The sequence below is a fragment of the Panicum virgatum genome, chromosome 6N (assembly GCF_016808335.1).
Source record: "Panicum virgatum strain AP13 chromosome 6N, P.virgatum_v5, whole genome shotgun sequence".
Lineage (NCBI taxonomy): Eukaryota > Viridiplantae > Streptophyta > Magnoliopsida > Poales > Poaceae > Panicum > Panicum virgatum.
Window position 1 is genome coordinate 1,447,831 of NC_053150.1, and position 17,555 is coordinate 1,465,385.

Consider the following 17,555-nt stretch of genomic DNA (forward strand, 5'->3'; position numbering starts at 1 on the left):
CCATACACATAAGCCATGCATCTGAAACTTTTACAGTGAACTACACATGCAAGAACTAAGCGACTGCAAATTTTTCACAATTTTTAGAGCAACAGAATAAGTGGTAATAATTAAACTAGCTTAAGCACAAAACAAAATATTAACAGGAGTAACAGTGACAAAATGCATGCTTAAGCATTTTTCCTCTGAAGATCATGATTTTAGAAACCTAACAAAATTTGGTTTGCAATTTTAGGATTTTTCTTCATTTTTCTACAAATTCTAGAAGTTTTCAGCCAATAAAACTCAAATTGAGAAACATTAAAAAGATAAAGGGGGCTGACAGCCGGGCCCCACATGTCAGGGAGCCAGGCCCGCCCCCTCCCCTGCTTTTGCCCGCACGCGAGTGCCAGGGCGCCGGTCGGCGCGGCCGCGGCGGCGGCGCAGCCGCCAGCCCGCGGCTCGCCGGCGGCGGAGTCCAGCCCGGCCGCGGCCAGGGCATCCCGGCGGCAGGGCCGGCGCCGGGCGGAGCAAGGGCGGCGCATGGGGCTAGAGCGGCGGCTTGCGACGGTGCAAGAGGGCAGGAGCGGCGGCGCGGCGGCGGCGGCGGCGTTCCGCCGGTGCGGAGCCATTTGGCGGGGCCAGGCGCGTGGGGCACGACCAGCGGAGGCCGGCGGCTGCGGGGCGCACGGCGGTGGCCCGCGAGCTGGCGCCTGGCAGCCCTGCGGCGTGCACGCGCGGCGCGCAGGACATTCGCGGTGGCGCGGGATTCGGCCGGGGAAGGGGTCGGGAAGGGAGAGGAGAGCGCGGTGGAGCTCACCAGGGGCTCGATTTGGGCGGAGATGGACCGGAGGTGAGGGCTCGACGGAGAGGGCGGAGGTCTAGGGAAAACGGCGATGGCGGGCGGCGGCGGGAGCTCGATTTCGGCCGGGTTTGGGCACGGCCGAGGTCGAGGAGAGGTGGAGGAGGGTCGGGGCGAGGTTGCGCTGCTCAGGACGCGAAGGGTTCGAGCGGGGTGGCGAGCTAGGGCCGGGAGGGCGAGCGGCGGCGAGCTCTGCTCGATCTCAGCGTGCACTGAGGAAGAAGGAGAGGAACGGGATGGGACGGGAAGGTTCCAGGGTGCTCGCGATGATAATATCCCTCTGATTTTTTTGAGTCGATACTATCTCTCTGATTATGTAGCCATTATTAAACCTCAAGCGGTTCATCCCTTCTTTTTTTTTAGGAAAGAGTTAAATACACCAGCGGCCCTCGAACTTGTCCCAAGATACCACTTAGGTCCACGAACTCTCAAAATCGAAATCTGACACCCTGAACTTGTTAAGTTGTGCCACTTAGGTCCATATCCCTTCAAGATGCATGAATATATGTAAAAAATGCCCTTTAGTTTTATTATCTTCTACCTTCATATTCTTGAGGGGATAGAGAGAGAGGAGGTAGGGCTGCCGCACACTGCACGCCGCTCCTCCCACCGCCGGCGCCGGCTAAGAGCTGCAGCACGTAGAGCTGTTCCTCCCTCGGCCACGCCGGCTCCTACGGCCAGGCCCCCTGCTGGAGCGTCGCCCCTGTTCGAGCGCCGCCCCCTTCTCCATCCGCCTCCCTGGCCTCGAGCTCGGCCCTACCCGGCGCGCCCTCCAGGCGCTACTCGCGGCGGACCGGAGCAGGGGCGGCAGTGCGGGGCAGGGGCGACAGCGCGGGCTAGATGTGGTGCTATATCAGGGTGTATGGATCTAAGTGGCACAACTTAACAAGTTTAGTATGCCAGATTTTGATTTTGCGAGTTTGTGGACCTAAGTGGTACCTGAGGACAAGTTTGAGGACCGCTGGTATATTTAACTATTTAGGAAATTAGGGCCCATGTTGCCACGAACGTCGAATGTGTGAAGCGTTGGGCCAGCATAGGTTTCAGGCCCATGGGCCGGCCTGACACGTTAGGAAAGCCCAAAAAATAAGTTGTTCCCATCGTTTTTTTAATGGAAAAATTGTTTTTGTTAACTTGCTCAACAGTGTGTTTGGTTTGCACTTGCACTGCTGAACCATCTGGTCTGGTTTATGTCTCCCAATGAAAAACCTCACTTCATACTCTGTCATTGTTTGTTGGGAAAAAAAATTTGGTGCAGCCGGCCTGCAAAGTGCACCCGGTGCAGCCCCCGCTTGGATTAATGACACTTCTTCCTGGAAACTCCGTTCCAGCCTGCAATTAAGGGGCGCCTCCGACGAGAATGACGCCGGCCGGTGAGTCCACCAGCTCCATCTGCCGCAGTCACTCGCTGACAGCGTTCGCGCCTTGCAGTGTGGGTGGGCTAAGAAGCCGGCAGTTTGATGGGCTCTGGGCCTGCTTTCCGCCGGTTTCACCACCCAGCATGGGCCGGGCTTGCTTTCGACTTGCATGGGCCGTAAACAACGAACGACTCGACCAGACTCTTCCCGCCTGTTTGGTTGGCTGGAGCCGCGGCTGGGCTGCCCAGCCAGAACCAGCCCAGCCCAGCCCAACCGAATGGCTGGAAGCCTCCGGTCGCCTCCCCTGCCCTCACCCCACCACCACTCAGACGCCGCACCGCCCATGGCCAGGTGCTGCAGCAGCCTGCGGACTGCGGTAGCCTCCAAGGCCTGCGCTCGTGCGGCTCCTGGCGTGGCGCGGCGCTCGTGCGGCTCGCCGACCTCCTCGCGCTCACGCTTGCGGAGGCGGCGCCCGCACTCGCCGGCGAGGGGGACGCGGCCGCCTCTCCGCCGTCGCGGCGCACCTCGACGCCGGCGTTACGCTCCTGGACGCCTGCAACGCCATCACCGAGCGCCTCCGCCGCCTCCTGGCCCGCTTCGCGCTGCACCTGCTCTCGTCGTCCCCTTTGCCCCCGCTCCCTACCCTCCCATTCGACCAGCCCCGCGACCGCCTCTCCGCCGCAGCGCGCGTCTTTGTCGCCGTGAGCGCCGTCTCCTCCATGGCCACCGCGGCTGGCTGGGGGGCTGGCCGGAACCGTCTCCTCCAGCCCAGCCATTTCCAACCGGCCGAACAGGATCTTCAATTCTTCATCAAATCAAAGTCGCCCCCTTTCCGACTTGGAAACTCCTTTTGTGACGATAAAGTGCAAGCTGTCTTTCCCTTTCCCCAACCCTTTCAAGTTCCAATCTCTCTGCTCCGCGCTCTCCGGCGGATCGAGGCAACAACGCCCACTGATTTGATTCGAGCAACAAGCATCTCCGATTCGACAACTTAGCAGGGTACGCGACCTTCTTTAACTTTTGCCTGTCTCTATACTACTCGCAGTCTCTTTCATATTCGTGGTAGGCTGGAATTTTGGGGGGTCATCAAAGATATGGTTTCTTGGAGGATTGGTTAGATCGAGAATATCGCAACTGTTCATCCTTTCCTTTGCGGAAAAAATTCGTTCATCTAGAGAACCAAGTCTATATATACTAGATTAATTTAGATTTAGAGATGGGAATTCTCGCTATGTGTCCTTGCCACGGTAACTAAGAGCATCTCCAAAAGATCTTCTAAATGACTTTGTATCTGGAAAAATAGAAAAGGGCGCTAAAAATCGGCTTCCAACAGGTCTTCTAAAATCCTCCGCTGGCTTTCTTCTCCTTCATCCCGTGAAAGCCGGTAGCCATGTTTGCCGCTCCCCCGCCGCTTGCCATCGGAGATTCCCGCCCGCGTACTCCCGTTCCCGCGAGCACTCGCCCTCCCGCGCGCCCATTTTGGCGGCTCCATCCCGCGCTTGACCCCTCTCGCTCGCGTGACCCCTCTCCCGGCTTTCTCCCCGTCGCGCGGCCATCGCCTCCTCTCGCTGCTCCCGCCTCCTCGCGCCGCCGCCGCTCGTTGTCGCCATGTTCAAGCGGCCGCACCCTGCCGGAGACGCGCCGATGAGCCGCTTGTACCCTCTTCCGCCGGTGCCGCTCCCGCGCCCTACTGCCGTGGCAGAGCTGCTCCCACGCGCTGCCCTCCTCGCGCCGGCGCCGATTGTCTCGACACCTCTAGAGGAACCCAGGTTCGCTTATCCGCCATCTAACTTCAGTGGCCAGATGCGTGAGGATCTGCTCAATGGTGAGCAATTCGTACGGGATGGCTGCAGTGGTGAGATTTCAGTTTTATCCTTGTTTTGCCTGAGTACCTGATGCTTGTTCTGTGCAAACTGCCATATATTCTTAACTTATTAACATATGAATGGTATGGTTAAAATGCTGGATTCAATAGCCTAGGAGTATTCAGTATCAATTTTAGATTGTTTGAAACACCCACTGCGACCTGCACAATTTCAAAATCTGAACATCAGGAAAGCATCAGTACATTTATGAGATGCCTGAATTAGTGAGTAACAAGAATAGAGTTTCTAAGTGTTGAACAGACTGTGATATTCTTATTATTAGTTGCACTAGATCTATGTCATCTGCCAAAGGAGTAGGAAGATAACACAGAAGAGAAAATGAGCTTACCTCACTTGACTGAGGATAGTCAGAAGTTTCTGGTCTTGATCCTGATTCAATGAATAAAGCAATCATTAATTGAACAGGAAGGTCTCAAAGGAATATTAGAAACGCAGCAATGCCTTTTAGTAGCTTATACTAGTGTAGGAAAAATATCCTGCTGTCATAAAGAAAAAAAAATTGTAGCATTTAACTTGCAGTACCAATAATGCCTACTCCAATATTTACAAGAAAAAATAACAGTACCCAGTAGATCCTCATGCCTACTTCAGGCCGTCACAGTCTGATCCTCATGCAGAAAAACAATAGTATGTTTTTTGTATGCTTCATAAGTTTAATATATAGTTCAGAATTTGAAGAAATACTTATGGGAAAGTTGGGAAACATTATTCAGACACGGCACAGCGTGGCAGTATTTAACAACCGTAGCAGCCAAGTGGGTGATATAGGCATACCACTCAGTATATGATGCTGATATTTAGGCTGCTCTCAGATGTCTGGTTGGACGAAGCATGCACGGATAATCTGGTTTAATAAGCTGAAACAGACTAGGCAGAATTATGTCCAACTGAGATAGCTACCTCTCACTAGACATGCATGGTAGACTAATGTTTTAGAGTGTATGACTGAACCTGAACCATTACCTCATCTGATTGAATAACTTCCAATTCATGCTGTATAAAAACACAGCGGTGTTTCTCAGGCCACATACTCGGAACATTTTCTGTTAACCTCTTCTCTGTTGCCGCTTGTCATCTGATTAATTATGTTCTTGTTGTGGCAGGTGATATGGGTTTAGGGTCATATTTCAGCGATCTCATAAATCTGCCTGTACAAGAGTCTCAAGATCATGGTCCTGCAGCAGCTAAAGGATCCCAGGGAAGAACAAAAAAATTCAGAGATGATGAGGACAGACTGCTTGTGTCTGCATGGCTAAATGTGGGCATGGATCCTATTCGAGGAGTTGATCAATCACAAGCCTCCTATTGGGAAAGAATCCATGACTATTTCCATGCTAACAAGTCATTCGAGTCAGATCGTACACAAGGTTCTTTAATGAATCGATGGTCCACTATACAACATGATGTCAATACTTTTTGTGGATGTGTGACCAGGATTGAGGATAGAAATCAGAGTGGTTGCTCAGTTGATGACAAGGTAATTATATTCCTTGCAAACAAATATATTCCTCACTACCAACAGAAATATGGTAAACCCATTTTATGGCTTAGGCATGTATGAATAATATCTTAATTTTGTTGTTCTGATTTGTCTAAGATAATTTGCATCAACTTCATTTTTTTATTCACGCAATGTTTCTTGGAACAACAATATCTCTTACACAGGAATTAAACAAATTGTTGTATATCAACAGAAGTGTCAGCTTAATATTGATATAGCAGTTAAAGTTTGTTTCATTGACAGCATGATATATATTTTTATGCATCAGCTATTCCCATGACTTGCATGTCAGCAAACTGATGATATTTAGCTACATTTGATAGGGCAAGAACCTCTAACCTTTTTCTTGTTTCTTTTACATGAACTAGCAATTTTGTCATGTTGTTTAAGTTGATTAAAGCCAATAACTGAGTACCCACTTTCCTTTCTATATTTTTTTTAGAAGTTTGTTTATCCTAACTTGTGACTAAAGGTTGTACTTTCATGTCTATGTACAGATTGCAGCAGCATGTGCACTGTTTAAGTCAGAAGACAAGAAACATAGGAATTTTGCCTTAATGCATTGCTGGAGAATTCTGAAGGACCAGCCCAAGTGGATGGAAAGACGCAAGCAAATTGGTGGACCAAAAACAACTAGTAATAAGAAACAGAAGACAAAGGAAAACTCTTCTCCGTCATCACTTCTACCCGTAGTCACAAATGCTAGTAGCGGTGCAAATGAAGCACCAGCTCAAGATTCTTCACAAAGACCGAATGGAACCAAGAAGGAGAAAAAGAAGCTACGCCAACGTTCGACCATCGAAGCATTGGACTATCTTGCTGCAAAGATTAAAGAAGCTGATGCTCTGAAAGATTTGAAGAAAGAAGAGAGATGCAACAAGGTCTTTGCTCTGCAGGAGGAAAATATCTGTTAGAGTATATTAGGGATATCTCTATATTAGGTAGATTATGATTGTATCCGTATCCTACCAGATCTGTAGGAGAGGCTTCTTGCCCTCCAAATCATGTACCCCTATATATTCAGCCCCAAGGCTCAGGCTAATACAATCCATCCATTACACCAATTCTATCCCTTCTACATGGTATCACGAGACTAGGGTTCCTAATCCTAGACCTAGCTTCCTTCCCTCATCGCTTCGTCTAGCACAACCACGTCGCCAGCGTCGCCATCTCGTCCCCGACTACTTCGTCTACTCCAGCAACAGCAGGCGTTGGCATCTTCTACCTCGCCTTCTTCTGCGCCTGCGACTGCCATGGAGGCCTTCTCTGCTGGTCCCCCTCGGTGACATCATCTGGTTGTGCATCCTCCCTTGCACGTTCGGTATTGGCAACACCGGTGCGTGCCCATCGTCCCCGATGCGTTCCCGAGCCTGGCAAGCTCGAGCATGTGTCGCCCGATGGCCTGACTGCTTCGACTTCGGCATCGCTCCCTCTACGACTGCCTCGACGTGTCGCCATCTTCGTCTCCGGCGTCTTCTCCATTACGCCACCACCATGGCGCCTCCTCGTGCGCCCGCGGCTTCATGTGCGGCTACCTTGTCGTCGGCAACCTTGACATAGCTACTTCGACCACGGCTACTCTACGTACGGCATCATCGACCATGGCTACTCGCCCTCACCTCGGCTACCTCGACATCGGCACAAAGGGCTATCATCTGCTTGAGCAACCTTGTGGTTTTCCACTCCAGCCACAACATCTGCGGCGCACTGACCGTTGTGACTGCGGGGGGATGTCAGTTTATCGACTTCTCTCCAGTCTCACCGTCTGCGACGCTCCCGCTGTGACTGCAGGGGGATGTTAGAGTATATTAGGGATATCTCTATATTAGGTAGATTAGGATTGTATCCGTATCCTACCAGATCTGTAGGAGAGGCTTCTTGCCCTCCAAATCATGTACCCCTATATATTCAGCCCCAAGGCTCAGGCTAATACAATCCATCCATTACACCAATTCTATCCCTTCTACAAGATCAAGTTGGAGAGAGATCTGCAGGTGGAAAAGATGAAGTTGGAGAGAGAAATTTGAGTTCGAAAGAGAGCTGGAAGAAGACAAAATTATTGCTATGGATTTGAGCACAATAGCCTTTGAAGAACAGCAGTATTTCCAATATCATAAGAACAAGATTCTAGAAAGGCGTTTGAATATCTAGATTTTGTCACGATTTAGTTCGGGTTCAGTTCTGGAACTGTTTAGGTCAGGTTTAAGTTCAGTTTAGTTGAGTCTATCGTTGTTTACCTTTGTCGGTCATGAAACTATTTTTATCATCTGGATGCCCTGGATACTACTATTTCTGTCAAAAGTGAACCTGTGTCCATGTATTCGACACCTTATCTTGTGCTGGGTTGGAAAATGTGTCTATCATCTTACTTTTGAATGTGCTCAGCGACAAGCTTGATGATTTCAGTGCCCCTGTTGGCTTGAGGCATGTGCTGCTTGTTGTAGCTACTGAATTGAAATTCAGTATCATCCTTCTGTGCGGTTGTTTCAGACTGAGTTTAGCTGGATCAAATTGCTCTCATGCTTGTGATTCATGCAAAGAAGTTGTGTTTTTCTGTCATGTCTCCAATGGCCTGCGTGCATGCTAAGGCCTGCGAATGCAGTACGGATTGAATGCACTATATGGTAGTCACCAAGTACCTGAATTCAATTTGAAATGGTGGTGAAAACAACCTGTGTTTCTGTCAAAACAACCTGTGTGCATGTGTGGCCGGTCAAAACAAATTCTATTGCTGATTTTTTTTTCATGGCAATGAGGCAAACTCAAGATGGTATAAATCACGTTACTGTGCTAGCTTGTACCTTGTGACCGTATAAAAGAACCTGGTGATGGGACAAACAAGTTCCATTTGCTAATTAATTAAGAGGGTATAAATTACCAGCATTGTTGGGGGGGAAAAGACAAACGGAGAGGTTACAAATCTGGGTACAACTTGTCTAATTAATCAAAAGGGTACAGCTTCTCTAATTAATCAAGAGAGTATAAATCTGGGTGATAACTCCACAGGTGCTCGATCAAATCTGCCTGAAGGCGAGTGTGCGTTTCCTTATTCTTGATGTTCTTGTAATTCTGAATGAAGGCTTCTAGTTCTGGCGCTTCATTATGGAATACTGTCAACTTTTCTCCCATGTCGTCATAGTCGCAATCATATTCATCAGTGTACTCATCTCTCTCATCTTCAACGATCATGTTATGCATTATGATGCAAGCCCTCATAATATTTCCTAGCGACTCTTCATCCCACAATCGAGCCGGCCCACGAACAATAGCAAACCGAGATTGTAGAACCCCAAATGAATGTTCAACATTCTTTCTACAAGCTTTTTGCGCCTTTGCAATTTCTTTTTATTACCTTGAGGCTCCGGAATAGTCTTCACAAAAGTGGCCCACGACGGATATATGCCATCTGCAAGATAATAACCCATAGAATAATCATTGCCATTGATGTTGAAATTAACTTGTGGACCTTCTCCCTCAGCAAGCCTTGCAAATATAGGAGACCTTTGAAGCACATTGATATCATTATGTGAACCAGGCATACCAAAGAATGAATGCCATATCCAGAGATCTTTAGAAGCAACTGCTTCAAGTATAATTGTTGGCTCCTTTTTATGTCCACGGTACATACCGTGCCATGCATTAGGATAATTTTTCCAGCTCCAGTGCATACAATCTATGGACCCAAGCATACCAGGGAAACCTCTGTTGGCTCCAATTACCAGCAATCTAGCGGTATCCTCTTCATTAGGCAATCTCATGTACTCCTGTCCAAAAATCAAAGCTTCTAAAGCGGTACTCTCACCAATATGAATATACTCATCCAAAGCATCGGCCGCGACGCCATAAGCTAGTAGTCGAAATGCTACCACAACCTTCTACAAACAAGATAGTCCTAGGGTACCAGCCGCGTTCCTCTTCTGCACAAAATATTCATCATGCTCCTCAACAGCATTCATTATGCGCATGAATACATGTCGTTTCATCCGAAACCTATGTCATGACACAAATAAAACATTAGCTCCATTTATAAAGCAACCTATTAAAAATAACCATAACGATAGAAATTGTAGGCACAAATACTAACCTGCGTCTAAAAGTTTTTGGTCCGAAAGTAGGTTTTTCTGAGAAATAGTCTTTGTAAAGAAGACCATGGTGTAGTACTCTTTCACGATCCACAACCTCATGTCCCTCGACGGAACCAATTCGACCCGGATGATTAACGTATCATCAACTATCATGTGCGCGGCACCCAAAATAGCAGCTTTCCTCTCATCATCAGAAGAGGAGGAATCAATGATTTCATCCATTACAAATTGATTGAATTCATCGTCTGAATCCATACTCTAGGACGTTGTTCTCCAATACCCAATCAACCACGCAAGATTTCAGTCTGAATCAAAACATGGCTCATAAAAAAAATGGCTTCAATGCAGTACGGATTGAATGCACTATATGGTAGTAAGCACGTACCTGAATTCAATTTGATGGAACGTCCACCAGCAGGCGGTCGCTGCTTGCTTCTCTGATTATCCACGTGCCAGGGATGAGGGATCGATGGTACTCAGCACGGCGGCGATAGGGATCGATGGATCGCGGCGGAGGCGGCGCGATGGATGTGGTGTCGTGCGTCCTTGCCGGTCACGTGGACGCGATGAGGCAAACGTGCCGGCGGCGCGGCGTACAAGATGATCGCGGTGGCGGCGTTCCGATGGACGCGGCTGCTAGCGTGGAAAAGAAACGATCGGACGGAATAGTATGACGTGGGATCAGTTTTGAATATAGCAATTATGTTTTACATAATCTCTTGAATTATCCTATAGACTTAGGTGGTTTTCTATTTTTGCAAAGGGGATATAATCTTCAAATTTACCTAACATAATGCAAGAGCTGTTGGAGATGCTCTAATAATCAGATGCTTATTTTTAAAAGTATAATTTTTTTGCATGTATATACATATACCGTATCAGCCTTTTGTGACTGTAGATTTGACTTCTTTATTCTACTGCCTGTTTGAGTCGTCGACGTTTTTCTTTGGCTATTGTTCTATGTCCTAAACAGAAGCAAGCGTCCGCCATTAATTTTAGTTTCTGGTGGAAATTACGGCCTGCATATTCTGTTTCTTCAGTTACATAGATGCAGTGTAGTAGCAACTCTGAAAGTCTGAAGTAGATTCTTTTAGATTCTGATCCGGCATTCGCATGCCTTGGGTTCTATATATTCCAGTACAAATTTCAGCAAAATGAGAATTCCGTATTCACTTTATCTCTCCAATTTACAGAATTGAGTTAACCAGGCAATTTTTTTAATGCTTTGTCAAGACTTAACATTGCATGGTAGGCTTAATGTGACACCGGCCTTCTTACTCTGTAATCTGTACCAACTGTACGTATTTATGCAGTAGATTTCTGTTCTTGCTTCTACTGCTTCTTTAGATAACAGGTTCCTACTACCTGCTGGAACTGTTGGCATTTTATTTTGTATATTGTTGTATAGCCTTAAAATAATCTGAATTGAAACACTTTTGTCTAAAAAGTTTGTGATGTTTGGTTCTGCTCGTTCAGATGTATATCTTTGTGAGGAGCCCCACCGGTAGGACAATCCGCCTCAGGGTCCAACCATCAGATACCTTGCATACTGTTAAGGCAAAGATTCTGGAACAACATCACCTGGTCTTTGATGGGGTGCAGCTACAGGACAACCTTACATTGGCTGATTATGACATCCAGCATCAAGCCACGCTTGATCTCCAAGAAAAGATGCAAATCTATGTAATGGAGACACTAGCTGGCAAGACCATTACTCTTGAGGTCGACAGCTTAGATACTATTGACACCGTCAAGAGCAGGATTGAATTCATGGAGGGATTCCCCAAGAGTCAGCAGTGTCTCATCTTTGAGAACAAACAGCTGGATGACAGCCGCACCTTGGCGGACCACAACATTTGCAAGGAGTCCACTGTTCTCCTTGTCCTGCATCCAGTTCCAATAGGTACGATGCGGATCTTCGCGAAGACATTGTACGGAAAGACCTTCCCTCTTGACGTTGACAGCTCAGATACTATCGAAGCTGTCAAGGTGAAGATCTATGAGAAGGACGGCAATCGTCCTAAACAGATGCGCATCATCTTTGCTGGCAAACAACTGGAGGACGACCGCACCCTGGCAGACTATAACATTACGAACGAGTGCACCATCCATGTGGTACTCTGCCTTTGTGGTTGTTGAGATTGATGCCATGCATGGTCATTCAACAACGAAGTATCTCTTGCTGCAGTCTTGTCTCTTTCCATGCCAGAAATGGTGTGTTATTAGTAAATCACTCGTTATGGCACCCAAACATCATGGTTAGTCATCATATAGAGTACATGGCCGGCCACATGCATAGCCATTTTCATCTATATTTATAATATAATATCTGGAAACAAATCTCGTTCTTGATCTTTCTTCTCTCTTCTAACGCTCCGTTCCTTGTCCACTCCAATCAGTAGAAATCGACACGATCTCATGCATAGAAAGTTCACTGAAAACAGATTTGGTGCAAGGCATAAAAATTATTTGGTTTCATCTTCTGGTGCTTTGCTATGATCTTATAATAATGTGTGTTTCATAATGCACAGTACTTCCTGAATTGAAGAATACAAATGTATTTTCTTTTGCTCCATCTTTAAAAATAATATTTTCCTTTGTTTTCTTCAAGGTGTGTAATTTGTTGCTTCAGGCTTTTGAAATAGAGAGATCGATCTACTTTGCTATATAAAATATATGAATTGAAGAATATATATAACGTTTGGAGCGACCGCTGGTGTAGTAAAACAATGTGTTTGGTTTGCACTTGCACTGCTGAACCGTCTGGTCTAGTTTATGTTCTCGCAATGAAAAACCTATTGTATGTTCTTATCAATCCTGCACCAGACCTGACAAATTTTCGCCATACATCCCACTCTGGCAGCCCCTACTCCGCCCCTGCTCCGGTGACCCCCGGCGGCCGGCCACCTCTGCTCTGGCTGCCCCTGCTCCGGGGACCTCCGATGGCCAGCCGCACCTGCTCCGATGTGGCGGTGACCCCCGACGGCCGGACACCCCTGCTCCGCCCACCCCTTCATCCACCCCTGCTCCGCCTACTCCCGGTGGCCGGCCGCCCCTTCTCCGGTACGACGGTGACCCCGGTCGGCCAGCCGCCCCGCACGCGGATGGCTGCGCCTAGGGGCGCGGCGGCCTAACCGCAACACATTGCACGGACCGGCACCAGGAGGTGAGCCTGTTCCGCGACCCGCGGCTCAGCCCCTGGGGCCGCCGGTGGAGAGGAGGCGTAAGGTGAGCGGCAGAATAAGGAGGCGTCTAGTGGAGTTTGATGTTAGGGAGAAAGAGGTGCAGTCGTCTTTTCGCATGGTTTTCTATTATTACTTAGTATAATAAAAGGTATATTATCCCACACCAAACTACCATGGTTTTAAAATGTGTTGTGGCAAAGACAAGTTTTTTAGTGGTCTATAGCAAAATTCATGTTTTAATGGTGTCCCTAGCCAATTTTGCCTTATATCATATTATTATCATCCCTCAACCAGGCTTCAACGATGCTGCCCCCGCACTCGCCTCTGCACCGCGCCCCCATTTCCTTCTCTTCCGAAAACCAACTGAGGCGGCGGCCGGCGGCGTGGGAGTCCGACGAGGTGGCAGACAGCTGCGGGTGGCGCGGTCGGGCCCTGACCGGCGGTGCGTGGGTCCGATACGGCCGGGAGGTGCGTGGGCGTGACGCGATCGGAATCGGAATCCGACCCGATCCCGGCTTCGTTCCCCTCTGGCGGCCTGGCCTGGCGCATAAAACCGGGCCCTCTCTACTAGGTTTTGTTCTTCCGATCGATCCGTCGATATCATCATAGCCGCCGGCCAGCATCCAGATCGATCTCTGCTCCATCTCGATCGAGAGGCAGGGTAGAGACGCTTGCTGCGAGATGGGCGCCAGCGACCGCCACCTGATGAAGAGGAAGCTGCAGCTGCAGGGGATGAGCGCGTCGGACGGGATGCTGCTGAAGAAGACGAGGAGATCGGAGGAGGAGGGGTACGGGATCCTCAAGGCGAGCAAGGAGGAGGAAGATGAAGGCAGGGCTGGTTTTGCAATATTCCGAAATTCTAGGGGCTGAACTGAAAATTAAAATTTCCCGTTGAAATTTTGTTTTTTACAAAACTATTTTGTAAAAAGGACTTTGCAACTTTTTCAAAATTACAAAAATACCCTTGCTAGGATAAACTTGGTTTGAATTTTTAAATCAACACAAAAAATTTTGACCCCTAAAACCTGAATGGTCACAATGACATCAAGCGCCCATGCTTGATCAGGAGAAAGGACATTGTCAGCTCAACCAAAATCTCGACAGTAAAAAAAATGCCAATCCGCCATTCCGCCCGATCCCGCCGCCGCTCACGTCCTTTGTATTTGATTCGATTTTTTGAATCTCATTTTACTTTCAAAAATTTTCAAACTCTGAACCTCACTCGGTTACCTAGCCCTACCTCGACGCTTCTCCGTCCCCTCGCCAAATCGCATCCTCATCCACTGCGCCTGTCGCAATTTCTATATACGATTCGTGCACCAAAAGAGGGCCTTCCAGCGTGGCCATATCATCGGCCATTCTCGACCGTCGGATTGGCCGAGCGGACAGGCCATATCTTGCGTTTTCTGGTTATTTTGCAAAGAAAGTCCTCAAATGTTATAGAAATTAACCCGCGGTCCGGCCTCCATAAATGAACAATCAAACAAAACTAGTTAAATTCCAATTTTTTTAAAAAAAAACACTCCAACTTATTTTGGGAGTACAGCACACAGTTTGAAATTTCTCTAATCAAGGGCTATGATTTCTACTCTTCTAAATATTATTAGTAGGAATTCCTTATTAGTATCATCCTTGAGCCAGGCTTCAACGTTGCTGCCCCCGCATTCAGCCTCTGCACCGCGCCCCCATTTCGTTTCTCTTCCGAAAACCAGCTGAGGCGGCGGCGGCGTGGGAGTCCGACGCAGTGGCGCAGGCAGCGCGTGGGGCCCTGACCGGCGGTGCGTGGGGATCCGATGCGGCCGGGAGCGGGAGGTGCGTGGGCGTGCCGCGATCGAAATCGGAATCGGAATCGGAATCCGACAGGGCTTCCCGCGTTCCCGGCTTCCCCTGGCGGCGCAGGGCAATAAAACCGGGGCAATAAAACTGGTGTCTAGCTGCGTCGTCTCTCTGTCTCTGCGTGTCTCTGTCTCTTCTCTTGGTAGTTTGAGGACCTTGTCTAGGGGGTGTTTAGTTGTCTCTCGTAAAATTTTTGAAAAAACATATTTCTACATTTAAAGTACTAAACATATTTCTACATTTAAAGTACTAAACATATTTTTACATTTAAAGTACTAAACATACATTTCCATGGACGCTATGCCGCCGGGGGCTGCGGCGCCGTGCCCCAGCCTTCGCGCCGCAGGACCGCTACGGCGAGGCCGCCGCGCCCTGCCGCGGTTCCGTGCCCCGGCTTCCGCGTCGCCAACCGGCGACGGCCGCAGAAATACCTTGGTCGAGTCGCCGCTCGCGAATACCAATGTCGCAGTCGTGGAGGAACCGGCAGAAACAACTCGGGCTCTCTGCCGCCGCCGTCGCCATGTCGCAGTCCAGGAGGAACCGGCCGAGGTCGGCGGGACAAGCCACGACCAGCTCGGTAGGGGTTGTTGGGGATTGGACCTTCGGGTCAAGCCCTTATCCTCGGAAATGCTCCCTAACCTGTTTGCAGGGCCACAACGAAATGGGGATGAGCGCACCCGAAGGTATCGGATGAACACTAAGAAGCGCAAGCTCAAGGACCATGACCTTCGGGTGGCGGAAGATATCACCTTCTGAAGGCCGAAGGTGACGAAAGGCTGCCCTGAAGCGCAAGCGCAAACTCCAAGACCTTCGGTCCGAAGGATTTCACCTCCACTGCGCCGAAGGTGACGAACGGCTACCCGGAAGCGTAAAGTCGAAGACCAAGACCCTCGGGAGAAGAGCCCGCGACCGGGAACGATGGCGGCTGGTCGATCGTTGATGTAATCTACATGACCCAAATTCCCGCAGGTACCCGAAGGTTATGGTGACCTTCGTCAACTGAAGACATGTGAGTAAAACGTGAGTATGTAAGAAGGTCGGAATTGTACACCTTTCGAATACGTAAGAAGGTCGGATTTGTAAACATCTCACCTTGTAATTTTACCCCGGAACCGGCCAAGAGTGAGCTGTAAATAAGTTGGGAGGGGGCAATTCAGGAAAACCTGGCCGAGGGCTAGGGGTATAAATAGCCCCCTCTCTCCACAGTATAGAGGGTTGAATTTTCTGATTATTATTGGAGAGTTCGACACTTGCTTTCATTGCTACCTTTCATACTGTTCATGCTCCCTGTCTGGGCATCTACTAAGCAAAGATCCCAACAGCGGCGCCCACCGTTCCAGCACGTAAGACAACCCTCGATGGCCCCAGCGAAGAAGAAAGCCATCGCCGGCACCACAAGCACCTCCACCGAGCCTGGTCGCAACCTCGACGGCCCCCAACCCCAGCATGAAGGAGTTAACCCTCAAATGGAAGACATCAACAACGAAGCTGCCCCTCATGGAGACCAGTTTGATAACACTGAAAACTCCGAAGCTCATCAACTCACAGAAACTGCACTCAAGCTCAAAGCCCTCGAAATGAAGAAAAAGAACATCGAAGCCCAGCTTGCAACCAAAAAGAGGGCAATGGACCAAGCCAACAAGTTAGCTGAGGCCAGGCGCAGGCCAGCAGAGATGGAGGCAGAAGTTGAGAGCTTACAGAGGGCATACCAAGAAATGCCCGAAGGTTCCTCCCAGCAAGAAAACCACGTCATCCTACAGACAGCCTTCGCTCATAATGAGAACCAAAGGCCACCGCCGGTCAACCTCCCATTTGACCCGACCTCGCCACTCTCAGTCGCTCTGCAGCGAACTTCATGGCCGCTCGGCTACAAGCCAACTCAACTCCCCAAGTACAACGCCACAACAGATCCAACTCAGTTCCTCATGGCCTACTAAGCAACCATCGCTTCGGCCGGAGGTGACGACTCCACCATGGCCAAGTCCTTCGTCATGGCTTGCGAAGGTTCTGTGACCAACTGGTATTCGTACCTGCCTCCGCAATCAATCAACAACTGGTATCAGCTAAAAGGAAGGCTCCTCCAGGACTTCCAGGGCTTCAGAAGGCTGACTACAAACACGGTCAAAGATTTCAAGTGCCCCCAGCATGACCGTGAGCCCCTCTATGACTACTTCCGGAGGTTCGTCCAAAAGAAGGCTCAAATTCCAAACTTCCCAGAGAAAGATGCGATAGAAAAATGCATCGAGGGACTACTGCCTGGTCAGCTTGCTTCCCACCTCATAAGAGAGCCTCCGAGGACTCTAGAGGAGCTTTATTCAGAAGCAGAAAAGTACGCGAAGTCAGACGCCGACCACCGCAGAAGGGTCGAGCAAAGAAGAATCATGCGTCAGGCTGAAAAGTACAACCAGCAAACATGGCAGCAAGAGAAGCAGCCAGCTCACCAGCTCATCTTACCTCTGGAAACTTCGCACGAAGATGAGGATCAGATAACCTTCGATCCCTTCATGACACCACCAGAGCCAGAGCCCCAACGCTCAAACGACAAGCAACCTTCGTCCGGGGCACGAGGCAGAGGTCGCGGCAGAGGAAGGGGGCGAGGTCGTGGACCTTCGCGTGACCCCAAAAAATTCTTCTGTCACTTCCATGGATCTGACTCCGACCACAGAACAAACTAGTGCCCGGAGAAGAAGAAAACCCTTGACAGAATGGAGGCCGAGAAAAAGGCCAAGCTAGTCGGCCACACTACATGGCCACGGACCCAACAACCTCAACAAATACACTACACACAGCCTTCGTTCGTTCCACCCCAACCATTTACACAAGCATACCGCCCACCAATGTTTAACTACAACTACAATCCAAG

General features: G+C 49.2%; 2 protein-coding genes across 2 annotated transcripts; both read left to right on the top strand.

The window, feature by feature from the left end:
* Positions 1-3,217: 3,217 nt before the first annotated feature.
* LOC120680033 (glutathione S-transferase T3-like) lies at positions 3,218-7,424 on the top strand. The gene is made up of 3 exons (XM_039961680.1): positions 3,218-4,054; positions 5,189-5,562; positions 6,084-7,424. Exons 1-3 carry the CDS (start codon positions 3,808-3,810, stop codon positions 6,498-6,500), a joined length of 1,038 nt encoding a protein of 345 aa, XP_039817614.1. The 5' UTR covers positions 3,218-3,807; the 3' UTR covers positions 6,501-7,424.
* A 3,711-nt stretch (positions 7,425-11,135) lies between these two features.
* On the top strand, positions 11,136-11,810 carry LOC120677707 (polyubiquitin-like). Its single transcript, XM_039958875.1, has one exon. It carries the CDS (start codon positions 11,148-11,150, stop codon positions 11,808-11,810), a length of 663 nt encoding a protein of 220 aa, XP_039814809.1. The 5' UTR covers positions 11,136-11,147.
* The last annotated feature ends 5,745 nt before the right edge of the window (positions 11,811-17,555 follow it).